General features: G+C 35.6%; 1 protein-coding gene across 3 annotated transcripts in view; it reads right to left on the bottom strand.

Annotated features, from left to right (window-relative positions):
• Nucleotides 1-15,919, bottom strand: part of IL1RAP (interleukin 1 receptor accessory protein) — a 128,351-nt gene that overhangs the window by 32,550 nt on the left and 79,882 nt on the right. For all 3 annotated transcript variants that reach the window (XR_012073417.1, XM_015236602.3, XM_072962769.1), the window contains exons 5-7: nt 5,254-5,419; nt 3,110-3,181; nt 984-1,110 (exon numbers count right to left, since the gene is read on the bottom strand). Coding sequence is in view for 2 of the 3 variants with exons in the window: in XM_015236602.3 (XP_015092088.1) it covers nt 984-1,110; nt 3,110-3,181; nt 5,254-5,419 (365 nt within the window). In the remaining variant the exon portion in view is untranslated. The remainder of the gene's footprint in view (nt 1-983; nt 1,111-3,109; nt 3,182-5,253; nt 5,420-15,919) is intronic.

The raw sequence follows: 15,919 nt of genomic DNA, 5'->3' as shown, positions 1-15,919 counted from the left end.
AACTATGAGCAGAGAAATGTGTTTCAATAACAGCAAGGAGAAACAATGTAACTTTGGTCACTATTCATTTATTATTATTAGGAAGATAGGAAGCAGAATGCTCAGAATTCCTGAAATGATCAATAAATTTCTGCATAAAGTCTGAGTTTACTACTAGGGAATAAATACCTTTTAAAAACTGGAAGTTCAAGTAGCCTCAGATCTATTTACACATGGTGATAAGGCTTAAGTTCTCCGAACTACTTTGTCATGTAGTTAGTCAGCTGCTCATTTTTATTAATTGTTGCAGTTACCCAGCTGCTCTCCTGCAGCTGCATGCTTAATTTACAGGGGACTCTTTTGTCTTCAAAGACCCATATTTCCTCCTTGCCAACTCAAGCCACTTCAAAAAATGTCACGTTTTTAGAAATAAAATGACCCAGCTTGTTATTTTAAGAGTGAGCTATATTACTACCCCATCTACTTTAAAAGTAAAGTTTAAAGAACATGAATGTGTTTAGTCAATATCAAAAATTATTATCAATTATAAATGCAATATATATGTTATGATAATTAAGAAAGAGGAGGAGGAAGATAGGAAATATATGCTTGCTGCAAGACAAGAAACTAACACAATTATCTGAAGCACAAATACATAGACCCAGACTCCAGATTTGAGAAAAACAGGACCATGCTGGCAAGCTTTCATCTATCCACAACCCCATAATTGTGGCCTTTTCATTCATGTAGGATATGCACCCCCCCCCCAATCTACCTTCAGGTGGGTATCATACAGATGTGGTCATTAGGTGGAGTCTGGGGTGAGGACTGCCAAGTCCAATAATCCTGCTTTGGGATGTGGCCAATAAAGACTTGAAATTCATGCTGATTTTTGTTAATGATAGGCAAAAATTAGAATTTTAATCTTCATTGATTAGTATACATGAGAAGGCATTAAGTTGAGGGACAAGGGTTAGTCACCCGCTTGCCTGTGTCAAGGATACCTTTCATTAACAGTTATGTCAAAGGTGGTGTCGTCTGGCTTTTTTCCATCAATGGTCCACCAAACCTCATTGCGAGAGTCCTTCAGGAAAGTAAAATGGACTTTACAGGGGATGAGTAGCTCCTCTCCTAAAAAAAGCAAGTTAACTCATCAGTGTGTACCTTTACAAGGTTCCACTCTGTGATCAATCAGAAGCCATGAAAGTTACATACCCCTGCAACCCTACTTCTGACTAATTTTCAAGTGGGCTACCATAAGGTAATGTACTATTCTTATTGCAAAACAAACCAGGAACATAAGGGCAGCAACTTTATATAACAGTATCAGAATGTCCATCTTTTAATATCATTTATATATGCTCTAAAGTGACAGTGTTTGTTCGAAAAGGCTCTGACAATTTTTTAGCTCTGAACCTCCATGGACAGCTCTTCTCCTTTGTTATTTCCCTCCCAAACAAAGGGTGACTGAGGAAAGGGTCTTCAGATCTTTGGTCCTTGGCCAGAGAAGACAGGACAATGCCATAGATGAGAGGACTGGTCAGGCAGGCTGAATCTGGAAATGCTCCAGCTATTAGGGTGCAGTCAATGAGATTAAAGACAATTTACAAATAGAAATTCTACCCTATCCTTCTGAGCTGGCATATGAGGATAGGGGGATCTCTAGGCAGCAAATGGTAATGATCGTAATCATCATAACAACAGCAGCAGCAGCTCACTCACTGAGACCTTTGAATAATTCACTGTGCTAAATATTTATTATATTTGGCTATTAATTGGTGGCCTTATTTGATTTTAACAAAAAATATAAAATATTTTTTAAATTCATGTTTTACAGATGCTGGAAAAAACTGAAGCTTAAATATTCTTTGGATTCTGACATTCCAAGTTGACACTGCTAAGTGGGAGACCAGGATTTGACCTAGACTGTTTCAGTTTGCCCAGGACAGTTCTGTTCTATGCTTGCTTTCCTACTTAGTTATTAAAATTGACTGTTTTCATTCTCAAAAGGTGTCCAGGTTGAGATGATAAATTTTATTGTCATCTCAACTTGAACTTAGGTGTGTCCCACTGAGTGGACATACTCTAATCCTCTTTTCCAGCACATGGTTCTTATGTCTTCCTCTCCAGTTGCCTATGTCAATATGTAGAAAGATCAAGTGAACACGGACTCAGGCATACTTTTGCAACCATCATATGATAGGTGGAGGAAAGATATTTAGATGATGAATAAGGGTTTACCCTGATTGTAGGAAGAATGCTCATCTTGATATATAAAGCCACTATTAATTCTAGGAAATTTGGGTTTGGCAGACCCCCTTAGTATGTTTCTTGTTTTTTTTTTTTTTACAAGACAGGTCATTATTTGAGACCTTACCTTAATTCTGGGCTGGCCAGTGGGGCGGGGAGCGTTACTCTCCACCTATGTTGAACACTGCCTCTATTATCTTTAGCACATTTTAAACAATTTTTCTTTTATATCTTTCATTGGGTTTGGAGTCAATTTATTGGAAAGGATACAATACAGAGAATGTTAACATTTCATATGGCTTTCAACTTAGCTGTGAGAGGCTTTGAGTCAGAAGAGTAACAAATTATGCCTTATTGGTCAGTTACAAATGATTTTTGTCAAGAATGAAAAGATATGAAAACTAAAAAGAGAGCCACATAACCAGAGTAAACGTTTGATAGTGTTCTGAATCACATCGTGCAAGTCCTATCAGCTGTCATTTATTGAATTCATGGTTCTGCCTCCAGTTCCACCCCCTGCCCCTTTGTAGTGGGGCAGAAGTTTAGAAGACGTCTTGTGCCCATGGTGAAGTCTTGGTAAACCAAAGCCTTGAGCAAGCTAAAGTTTACATCAAACAGAAATCGCTAATCAGGAGAGGAACCCTGCTTGCAGAGGAAGAAGCAAGGAGCTGTCGGGAGAGAAGCAGAGAATCCCTGAGCTGCCCACCGGATGGATGAAGCAGCTAATCCCCAGAGCTGACTTGGTTTCTGACAACACTTCAGTTTCAATTCATGTGTTTCTTTACAACAGTCCTCTATTCTCTTGCATTAGCTTAAGTGACACTTCATTTCTTGTAATTAAGAGAATCTAACTGATATTCAGAGGCACAGCTATAATTACCAGGTTCTTTCTCGTAGACCACAAAATCATTGGGTGAATAGATCTGGGGAGGCAATGCATCTTTTGGAGAGCCTGTGATAGAGAGAAAAGAACAAAGGAAGATGACGTTAAATCGCGTAAACTTTATTTCGCAGACAAATTCAGAACACTATCAAAAATCTGCTCTTCTTTGACGCATTACCCAACCTCCTGGCACAGTTTGTCAATTCTTGAGGGGGCCCAAAGTTCAATATGTAGTCAATTACAACACCTCTTTCATTTAAAACAAACAAACGAAGAAACAAATATATCTAGTATCCTTGCTGTTTAAGGATAGAACGTTTATCCAAACTGGTTTTGCTTTCCAAAGCTTACATGAGACAGACTTCTTTCTCATTCTGTGTAATAATTTACTCAGTTATTTCTTTTCTACACAGTTCTCCTCAGCATGCCCAGAGTGTCTATTGGCACCTGGTTAAATAAGTAAGCATTAAATTAAAGAACAAGTAAATGGAAAATTCAAAATCACAATTGTGAGGTCAGCGCCCAAGTCTATCTGGTGTCCAGTTATCAGCTGAATGGTCATTCATAGGACTGCTGCTTTTTATAACATTCTATATTCCTAAACTGAAAGAAAGATGCCCCTGAAGGAGCTTCATGTGCAGTGTTTAAGAGCACAAGTTTCAAAGATTTAATGACGGGGGCTCTAATCTTGACTTGGCCATATACTAACCATTTGACTCTGTTTTTTTTTAACTTAATCTTTGAAAAGCTCATTTTCCTCAACTCTAAAATGAGAGTAATTACACTCACCTCACAGGTTCATTATGTGGATTAAATTAAGTAATGCACATTAAGTAATGCATATTAAAGCATCCTATTGGTATATAAGTACTCAATACTTCACAGTTTTAAAAGCAAACTTGTATTGCTTGAAAGTTGGATGAGAAATACATCCTTCACATCTGTGTCTATCAACTTCTAGATCTATAAATCAAGATGACCATGTGTGTCTCTTCCCAACTTTCCAAAAAAGAATGCATTAAAGCGTGTGTGTGTATATATTTATTTCATATATATATATATATGAAAAAATTTCCAAGAGGAATATATGTTTAGATTATTCATTTGATTTTTAAAGTCCTCTCATGTTAGATTCTAATTTAGTCTGATTTTTCTTCTGAATTAGTTCCCAACTCAGCATTATTCCAAAAGTAAGTAGAGAAAGAGAAGCAGTGATTACAAAATTATACGATTTGAATTTTACTTGCACTATATTGAACCCTTTAAAAAAATTATGCTGAATCTGTTTTCAGACCAGTATAAAAAACTCGAAGCAAAGAGTCAGAAACCTGGAACTTAGAATCACTCTTTCTACTAACTCAGGGAGCTTCTCTAAATAGATTATTTTCTGTTGCTGGACCTTAATGCTTCCATCTACTAAGTAAGATAGGGTATGAAAAAAATCTCACTCTGATATGCTATCATTTTTAATACAGTGGGCACAGCGGTATTTAGGGCTCTCCTCTAAATGCCACCTAGGGCCATGGTTCTCTTGATTTCTAGGTTTGATAGGAGTCTATTGACTCTGCCTAGATGCCGTCCTTTCCACTTCTCTAGTTTCTCACTCCCAAAACAAAGCACTGGTTGAACACTGCCAGCAAACAGTTTCAGCATTAGCTATAAGTATTCCAATACATACAAAGACACAGCTTACTTAATTCAAGTAAAATGCTTTGACAGTAATATTAACGACTATTCATTGAGTTTCTACTGCTTGCCAGGAACTGAATTAGCATAATATGTATATTATTTCTAATACTCTCAACTGTATTAAATGCTAGGTAGTCATTGTCCCAGAGTACAGATAAATATTAATAGTACTAATAAATGGCAGTGGTTTAATTTGAACACAGATATGTCTGGCACTCTTTCACTCCCCGAGCTGCCTTTATTCATTCACATATTCGTGCAGTAGAACTACAGGTACTGAATGCCTACCATGTAGGTAGAATTGCTGAAGCTCTGCAAATAGTGCAGTGAACATAAAAGATTAAGTTGCTTTTCTTTTAGAATTTACACACTTAATTGTAATACACTATTAAGAGCTTAAAACAAAATTATTGCATTTTTTGTTGTGTGCACTTAATGTAAATCATGCTTACCTACCACCTTTACAGTCTGAGTCCTGGTGAGATGGAAGGTACGTCCATTTTCTGGATATGTAACAACACATGTATAATTTCCATTATTTGAAACCAAGGCTATGAGAAAACTCAAGTTCATGCCTTCAGGAATTACATTATTAAAGTTGTGTACTTTATGACAGCCCTAAGAAGTAAAGGAAAAAAATGTTTACCGTTTACATACATGCATAGACAATATACAAACACATAAACTCACAGACATTCAAGTTTGCACAGAACATACAAATATCTAAGCCGGCTGTACTTTTTACAAAACTATTTTGGTCAAGTATTTGATGATGTGTCTCCAGAGAATTAATGCAATAAACTTCATTATCTTTTCTGCAAGACGAAAAGGAAAATTCTGAACTGAAATATGAATTCAAAACCACAAGGTTCCTGTCTCAAGTCCTAGTTTTCGAATTCTGAGATTTCCATGCTAATAGAAAAGCAAGGCTAAAACTTCAAAAAATGATTAAAGTCACTTAAGCAAATGCATGCTCTGCTATTTAAAAAGCAATTATTTTTCATTTTCCCACATTTCTTCACTGATTATGTTAATTCAGGAATACAGTCACTTTGATAAACTAGGCCCCGTTTTAGATGTCTGTTTTGATACTCTTTTTTTAATTCTTTTTTTGGGGGTTGGGGGAGGGGAGGCAATTAGGTGTATTCATTTACTTATTTATTTTAATAGAGGTACCAGGGATTCAACCCAGGACCTCATGCTTGCTAGGCATGCACTCTACCACTGAGCTCTACCCTCCCCCTTGATTTTGGCATTCTTAATCACTCTGCTGAATCACTGCATCAGTTATTTCCAAATGCTTTTTGTGTTTTTTTGTCTACTTTTCTTATTTTTTATAATTGAATAGTACAGAGTCTGGAATTTAAAAATAAAAGATATTTTGAGTTTTACCAAAAGTCTAAAGAGTTTAAAAAAAAACAGTTGAGTTTATTTCTTCTCCAGCTCATATTTTCATATAACTCTTGACTTTCAAAATTTTGACGTTGAAATATTTCATTCAACACTAGAATCCTGTTTCTGATCTCTCCTCCCCTAATTGGCTTATTAATTTTTCTTTTAAATAAAAAAAAGCAATATATCATATGTGACAAAAATATGTGCTGAACATTAACTTTTAGAAAAACTTGCGTTTTTCTTTTAAAAATCAATACTATCTGTCAAAAAGAATTGGCTTATCTCTAAAGTCCTTTAGATCTTAAAATTCTGGGAGTCTATTACCAGCTTGTACTTTCAATTTCCTGTGTTCATATATTTAACTTTAATTCTTGTATACTCAAGGTTGTCTTTCTTCAATTCCTGGAGCATGTGTTTTGAAATATGACAGTTACACTAAGTGGAACATTTTGTAATTCTTCGTCACAGGAAATATGCCTTTTAAGAGTAGCACTAAACTTCTGATTCATGGAGACGATCAAGAGGAAGCCGATATATACTCAGTTAACGTATTTTTCTGAATACAGTTTATCCTGTTTTGATAAGCAGTGCTTCTAGACACTAGTCAAATCAGCAAAATATTCCAATACTCTCAGGTTATCACATAGTATAAGGCCACAAAACCCTGTAGTCTTATAATAAATTTATATCAGATTTGGTTTAAATTGAGTTTAGATTATCTGTTGAACTCTTTTTCATTGTTCTGGCACCTTCCTTTTAAACAGGTCAAAGCTATTTTTTTCCTCTCACTTGTTAGCTTAGCTATTCATAAGTTCCTGTGAAGTGGACAGATCAGACTAAATATGTTCTAGTTTTACAAGTGAAAAAAATGAGATAGATCAAGAGATCTTCTAAATAATACAGCGTGGAGCTAAAACAGTTTTTTTTTTAGACAGCTGAGTAAAGGTCTTTCATTAGCTTTTTAATGAAGAATGAACACCAATCTTCGGCCATCAGTTGAGGCTGAAACAATTATACTGAGACATGAACTTAAATTCCTATATTACTCCACTGTCTCATTCAATCTGTATTCCAAATTTAACAAGTTTGGAATGCTCTTATGCACGTTTTATAGATGAAAATACAAAGCCCTAGAAAGATTAACTAATTTCCAATGTCACAGAGTGTGGCAGTGTCACAGCTGGAATTTGAATGGAGACCTACGTGTTTTGAGACCCTTGCTCCTACTCTCACCTGACACTGTCTTCCCACATTATGCTGTGGTTCTGCAAATATGCCCCACTGGCGGGCCAGCCCCAGTGTTAATAGTGTGATATGGCTCTATCACTTCCATGAGGCTGATTCCTACAATTAGTGGTAAACTGGAAGAGCATAATTTTCAGAATAGGAAGTAAGCTGTTAGTACTAAACTTGTCAATTTCTTAAGAAAAGGCTAAAAAATCTATTTGACTCATCAAGTACCACTATGTAAAAACTATTTAAATCACATTGTTTTAGAAGTCATAGTATATGCTAAAAATATAAAGAAACACTTTTGACTCAAAATCTTCTCATTCATTCATTCATTCATTCACTCTTGGGTATTGATCGATAAACTACATGCCAGGCACTGTTTCATGTTCTGAGAATACAGCATTAGACAGAACAAAAGGTCAGCCCTCATGGACTTACCATTAAGAGAGAAGTGGAATCTGACATATCTAAATAGCAAGGAAGACGACACAAAACAGGTATGTGTTGTCTTCTTGCTAATTCTCCTTTTCTCTTCATTTTATTCCAAACTCATGGGGATAAACTTGAAATTTGAGCTGGATGTGCTTAAGACTCTCATTGGGCCTGTATGTCAGTGGTGTAAGTCAAGTTTCTCTGGGATTTTTCTCTCCTTTCCATAAGATAAACCTGTAGGTCTGGGACAGGTTTTCCTTGGAAGTTATTGCTCTAGACAAATATTTCAAATTAAGGACTACTCCATAAAAAGTAATGAAAAAGCTTGGGGTCTAATCTACTACTCAGAAAAAAAGCTGATCATTCAAAATTGTTAAATTAACTAGTTTAACCAAAAAAGAAACAAAAAGAAAAAGAAAAAGAAAAAGAAAATTAAAAAAAAATCAAAGCTATTAGACCTATAGCATGCTATAAAAGCAAATAAAGAAAGTCTTTTACGTTCTAAGTGTACATGTGTGTGGTGAGGGTAGTCTCAGGGCATTGTTGAACTGTTCACGTCAGCCTTCAGTTTGATGAGCTTTCTCTATTTCTTACAAGTTGCTGCCTCTCTATACCCTTCATGCATCTGAGACACTCAAAGTATTTTTAAACATAATAAACTCTTCCTGAAAATAAACCCTGCAAATTTGATGATGATTTCAAAATTATTCATTTGGAATTCAGGAAAAAAAGATATGAACAAAGATCTAGATACCCAAAGAATTTTAAAAATACACGTTTCCAAATACAAGAGATGGGTTAACAGTAAGTGGATTCCACTATGAAGCAAACACTATCTGACTAGAAGACGAGTCATTCATTTAGTTGACCCATCAGTTCCTCATTCTGAATTCAAAAGAGAGAAGTTAAACAGGGGAGCAATTTTTCAACCACATAACGGTAGTCATAGCAACCTACCACAGCACATAGGTAAAGAACAGCACAAGAAATGACTCTGAGATCCGAGAGGAAATAAATCACGTGGTGACATGTGGGATGTGGGTGAGGCGGATGTCATGACTAAATAAGAACAAATGTTTCCATTCAACAAACCTACCGTTTTTAAAAAACTGTGTTAAGGCACAAGAATGGAAAAGACACAGTTCCTAACCTATAGATACGTAGTCTAGTGGAGGATTACAATGAATACTAATGAAAGGCATATTGGGGTGGGGAAGTGGGGGAAGAAGAGCAAACAGAAAACGTTTAGAAAATCTTCATGGACAAAGAGTTGAACTGGATCTTAAAGGATGAGTATTAACAGCCATTCAGGAGGAGGAAAGACATGGAGAGAGACACTCCAGGGACAGAAAAAAGTGTAAACAACTTCCCTGCACTTTTATAGCATTTTGCGCTCCATGCTAGTACTTAACTAACTTAAATGATCTCTTGTCATGTTTATCTCTTCCTCTAGAAAATTTACTTCGATGGGGGAAATTGGAGGTGGATGAGTACTGTATCTGCATTGCCAGTAACTTGTCCAATACTGGGCACATGGTAAATGCTCAACACATTGGTGTTGCATGATCAAAAATATGAATGACAGGAGCAAAGACACAGACACAAAGACACGGAACTGCAAGCTCTTGCAATATGTGAATACTAATAAGAAGGTGAGTACGTGAAACTATAGCATATGGGATGGGTGAGTTGTAAGATGGGTGGGGAAAGTGGGAGTAAAGAGTTTAACTGAAATATGAGGTTAGAACAATTAGAAATATCTATTGACATTTTTGCTTCCAGAATTAAATTGTTATAAAATACCCCACACTTGTTCACAAAGACTCACAAGACTTCTACATACCAGCTACTTTCAATGAGCAGAAATACATCATCTATTGTTTATATATTAATACTTACAAAATTCCTCCTATGTGTCAGACATTGTGTTAGAAGCTGGACATACAGTGTCCAGTAAAAACAGAAATGGTCCTTATTTCCACAGAATTATCTAGTCCACTCTAATTTATTCAATTATTTAATCAATTCCTGAACACAAAGTTTATTGGCTCAGTTTCAGGATATATGCTTGATACTCAAGGGAAAACAAAAGAGAGAGGTCACTTTTAGTACAGAAGAGAGAAATGCAATCACTATGGTAACAAAGTTGAGATATAAGTTAATAGAGTGGGTGATTCATTCAGCCTAATTGAACCACAAGGCTTCAGAGATATTTGAACTGACTTTGAGTTAAAAAGATGAATCCCGGGTCCTCAGAAGCCCTGAAACTATATGTGAAATGCTGTGTGTATGTAAGCATGTATGGAATTAAATATGTATAGTTTGGAAAGAAAATATGATACACAACTTTGTTCATGCCAAAGGTTAAAAATCACTATATAGACACTATGGAAAAAGGAAAGAGATAAAGAACCAACCAAACTAAGCTGTCAGATCAAATTGAGAAAAAAGCACTTTAAAAATAAAGTCTATTCCATGGACCTTGGACTAACTTCCCAACAATACGTGCTATGCTAACAAGAAGGCCAAGCCTGGCGCCTTTTCAGAAATGTGCTTTCCTCAAGGCCCCATTTCTCTAAGATTCTGAAATAGAAACTTTAGATTTTCTGTTCCCTCCAAATCTCAGCATTTCTGAGTTCCCTCTGATTTCCTAGGAACTTCTCCTCATAGGTGTCCTTATGTCCCACAGTCCAGTCTAGAGCCCAATCTGTGTTCAAATATTACTTTGCCCTTTAAACTGCCCTAAGAGGGGAGGGTGTAGCTCAAATGATACAGCGCATGCCTAGTGTGCGTGAGGTCCTGGGTTCAATCCTCAGTACCTCCATTAAAAAAAAAAAGAATAATAAATAAATGAATAGGCCTAATGACCTCCTCCTACAAAAAATACTAAAAATTAAAAAAAAATTTTTTAATTAGCAAAGTGCCCTAAAGCCCAGAAGTAAAGACTGGACATGTTCTGTGTGCCATTTCTGGAGAGCAAAGGCTTTTGAGCCACATAGAACTAGCCTGAGACCCCAGATTCTCCTATTATCAGCTGGATTGTTTTGAGTACATTATGTAAGACAATGTAAAAGTCTGGGCTCTTGATACAGATTGCATAGTGTTGAATCTTGAACAAATCAATGTCACCTTGGACAAATCACTCAACCATTCAACACCTCGGTTTCCTTAACTATAAAATGGAGAAAACAGAGTCCACTTTGTGTTGAGATAATTGAGTAAATTTATTAAAACATTTGGAAGAATTCCTGTGCTCAGTAAATGTTAACTACTATTGTCTTACCTCTCTCAACATCCGTTTCCTAATCTATAAAAGGATGCTATCTACCTTGACTGATCATGGTATTACATACGATAGCATTTAAAGACCTTTAAAGTACCTAGCCCAATATACTGCGCTAGTGAAATGCAAAAGTCAGTTTCCTATTCCTTTTTTCAATTCATGAGTTTTCACCCTGCTGCCGGCAGGAAAGCAAATTTGCTGGAACTGATTAGTATGTCCTTTAACTCTCATAGTTATTTGTATTAATGGAAGAGCCTGTTTCTCCAGTGTCATAGTAGGAAGTTCAGTTGATAGCAACTGCAAGAGGACTACTGTAGGAGGGCAAAGATACCTCAGTGGACGCAGGAGTGACTGCAGAAGGTAGAAAGCAGAAAACAACAGCAGCGTTACTACACAGTGATAGGAGACCTCAGCTACCAACAACCCTGATTTTGTTCCCAAGACGGCAGCACTCCCAGGAGTAAAGGTGTCCATTAGGCAAACGCAGAGAAACAAAAAGCAGCATACCACATGTCACTAGCAGCTTTTTTCATAGTCAGAGAATAGAAGGGATGGCAGTTCACTGCTTGTCCCTTTTGGTCGCCTGCACGTCGTTGGGTACCTGCCCGGGGATTGTTTCACCACCGTGACCTTTTCTTCTCATTCTTCTTTCTAGGCTTTCTGCTTTCATTCACCTCACAAACATTCTCTCCACATTTCAATCTTAGCCTCTTTCTCTTCTCACTTTATTTTGGCTTTTTAAGGGCTTCACCTCTCACATGGATGCATTTAATTCTCTGTCTCTAGTTGATTTTTCTTCTAAGCTCTAAGCTCCAGACCCATACACAAGTAGCCACTAACTATTGGTCACTGCCACCTAGATGGCTCACAGACAAATCTAACTCAATATGACACATGATCAAAATTCCTAACTTGCTCCCCAAACCTGCTCCTCCTCTGCTATTTCATACCTTGGTTAATACGACTGACATTAGACCAATCAGGAAACCAGAAATCTGGGAGTCACAGAGATACATATGGGATAACTTTACCCACACAAAATAGTCAACCTCATGAAGTGCATGCATATAAATCTGTTTCTTTTCTTAAAACCAATAGTACCTTCTCTTTGACACTCTTGTAGAATTTCTAATCCTACTATTTGATAAGAATAGGAATTCTTATTCATAAACTTTTTGAATTAAACTGTGAGATTCTTTGGGTTTAGGCATAGATCTAATTCATTACTGTCTTCCCCCAAACCTCTGACATATTTCATTGAATACAGTTGATCTTAAACAAGTATGTATTGAATATACACATAAACAAATGAAGTGAAAAGTGCATTGAAACAGGCATAGATAAATAGCTATGGGAGTATATGGGGGAAAATATACTTTCTGCTGGAGAGAACAGGGACCATTTTATGAAGCTGTAGAATTTGATCTGTTCTAAAGGAGGAAAAGAGGATGTTCCAGGCAGAGGGCATGCATGAGAAAAAAAGAAGAGAAAATGATAGAATTTATATAAAAATAAAATGACCACAGAATATTCAAAATGTAAATGGGATTTAATTAGAAATGAGAGACTTCATTGCAGATATATAGATGGACACTTTTTTTAACCTGGAAGATATATTACACTTATTGGTGTAAAATTGTTAAAATAATAATTTTAATCCCTTTTATGCATTTTACTATGGAAAATTACAATCATAGAATATACGGTGAGCCCTGTATCCATACCTAGCCTCAAAAGTACCAATTCAGGCTGTCTTATTTCATCTACACCCACTCACTGCATCCCACTATTATTTCAAAGCAAATTACAGACATTATACAATTTTATTTATAACTATTTCTGTGTTCTCTAAATGTCAAGACCCCTTCTGCAAGCTAACTACATTGCCATTTTCATAATTTAAAATTCATCAATGTCCTCAATATTGTCTTGCTCCTATTTCCATACCTTTCTCATAATTGGTTTTATAGTTTGTTTGAATAAAGCGTGATCCAATTAAGGTCCATACACTGAAATTGGCTGTTACGTATCTTAAATCAGTCTCCCCCAGCTCCCTTTCTTTTCCTATGTTCTTTCTTCTTAATCATTTCATTGTAGAATAAAGCACACATGAAAAACACTGAAAACATATTTATGAGCTAATAAATTAGTATAAAGCAAATAGCTTTGTAACCACCACTCAGGTCTAGGAATAAAACATTCCCAGTCACCCTTGAAAGCCTTCCACATGCCCCATGTCAATCACACCTTCTTTACTACACACCAAAGTGGAAACTATCTACACTTTCATAGTAAAATCACTTTCTTGTTTTCATTTACAATTGTGCTCATATGTGCATCTTTAGATACTACAGTTTCACCCACTATAGTGTTTTCAGTGTGTTTTATGTTCCTTTTTATCTATATATTCCCACTCTATATCTTTCTTTTTCTTACAATCTATCTGTTGAATAACTCAAGACATTTGGCCAATAGAGTTTCTCACTTGCTGACTGCAAACTCATGGTGCAGATCTATACATTCCTCTATTTTCCATATTTCCTGCAAAATGACTGCAGGATCCAAAGGTTTTATCAGACTCAGATGTCCTCCATTTGGCAAACTTATAAGCAATATGTGTTTTTTGATCAGAAGGAATATGTCTGTTTGTTTCCCTTCTTATGAAGTTAGCAGTCATTGATGAATAATGCCTACATTTAGTAATGCATTGGGTTTGCAAAGTGATTATATACTTTTATAAAAACACACTTCCTTGAACAATTTGATTAGTCAATGTACATTTCTTATAGAAAAGGTAGAATAAAAACTTGATCCCCCCCTTTATTAGCCAGTTTTCAAGATAACATATTTATTTTCTATCATCATCCAGATATGGCCAATTAAATATTATGAAATATCATGAACTTATGGATTTAAACTCAATTCATGAGATTTGACCTACTGTAATTAATGTCCTTAGTAAAGCTCAAACTGTTCCGTCTTTGGCCAACAGAAAACTCTTAAAGTTGGCTACTAAGTCACTCCATTAATGACTTAAATAGATAGATACTAAAACTTTCAACTAGAATTATGGAACTGTCTATCTCTTCCTTTAATTTTGTCAACTTTTCCTTCATGTATTTTGAAACACTATTAATAAGTATATATACTTTTAATCATTTTATGCCTTCTTAATGAATTGACCCTATTGTTATTCTGAAAAGTCCTTTCTATCTCTGATAATATTAATCATCCTGAGAGTCTACTTTATCTGATATTGGTAGATCCATTCTAACCTTTTTATTTTTATTCGTCATTTTTCTTTTTTGAGTTTTTTTAAAATTATAGTCAATTTACAATGTTTTATTAATTTCTGGTGTACAGCATAGTGTATAAATGTGTGTGTGTGTGTGTGTGTGTATTGTACTGAATATAGTTTCCTGTGCTATACAGTATGATCCTGTTGTTTATCTATTTTATATATAGTAGTAACTACAAATCCCAAACTCCCAATCTGTCACTCTCCACCTCCTTTCCCTCCAGTAACCATAAGTTTGTTTTCTATATCTATGAGTCTGTCTCTGTTTTGTAAGTTCATTTGTGTCCTTTTTTTTTTTTTTCTAGATTCCACATATAAGTGATACCATATGGTATTTTTCTTTCTCTTTTTGGCTTACTTCACTTAGCATGACAATCTCCAGGCCCATCCATGTTGCTGCAAATGACATTATTTTATTCTTTTTTTACAGCTGAGAAGTAGTGCATTGTGTGTGTGTCTAATATATATATCTATATATCTCACAACTTCTTTATCCAGTCATCTTTTAATGGACATTTATGCTGCTTCCATGTCTTGGCTATTATTGTAAATAGTGCTGCTATGAACATTGGAGTGCATGTATCTTTTCAAATTAGAGTTTCCTGTGGATATGTGGTCAGGAGTGGGATTGCTGGATCATATGGTAAGTCTATTTTCAGTTTTTTGAAGAATTTCCATACTGTTTTCCACAGTGGCTGCATCAATTTACATTCCCACCAACAGTGTAGGAAGGTTCCCTTTTCTCCACACCCTCTCCAGCATTTACCATGTGTGGACTTTTGAATGATGGCCATTCTGACTGGTGTGATGTGATACCTCACTGTGGTTTTGGTTTATTTTTGATTAATTTTTTTCTTCCTTCCACCTTCTTTTAATCTTAAAGAATTATTTATTGGGTTCATTTGCTGTTATGTTGCTCTTAGTTTAACTTTACTTCTGAAGAACAATTTATTATCTTTTAATTTTTTACCAAGTTGTATAATTTCTGGACTTTACTAATTCTTATTTTTTTGTTATTCATCCTCATCTTGCATTACTTGGTAATGTTTTTGTTTCCATTTTTGAAATTGTAGGTTACAATGTGTCCATCTGGCATGCTTTTATTTATTTTTTTCTACAGAAATGTTCTGCTTCTTATTCTCCTTTTTTCTTGTAATTTTGAATAGGAATTTACCTTGATTTTTTTTTTATTTTTTTGGTTGCTCATTAATATGTGAAACTAGTTTTTTCTGAGCTTTAGAAATTGGCAGGATTTTCTAACTCCACAGAGATCCTTCTTCAAAACTGTGGTCTTGAGATTTCCTGACTCTGGCTCCTCCATTTTTAGCCAATTCTCCTTCCTTCTCATATATTGTCCTGATCCTGTTTGTTTTGATTCCACTCCCAATTGATTCACCATACTTTCAGATGATTACCTGCTGGCTTTTTGAGGTTCTGTTCTCAAGGCTGCCAGATGCCACATGATTTCCATCTGATT

The sequence above is a fragment of the Vicugna pacos genome, chromosome 1 (genome assembly GCF_048564905.1).
Source record: "Vicugna pacos chromosome 1, VicPac4, whole genome shotgun sequence".
Lineage (NCBI taxonomy): Eukaryota > Metazoa > Chordata > Mammalia > Artiodactyla > Camelidae > Vicugna > Vicugna pacos.
Note: the sequence above shows the minus strand (reverse complement) of the source record. Positions and strands in the feature narration are given on the sequence as shown.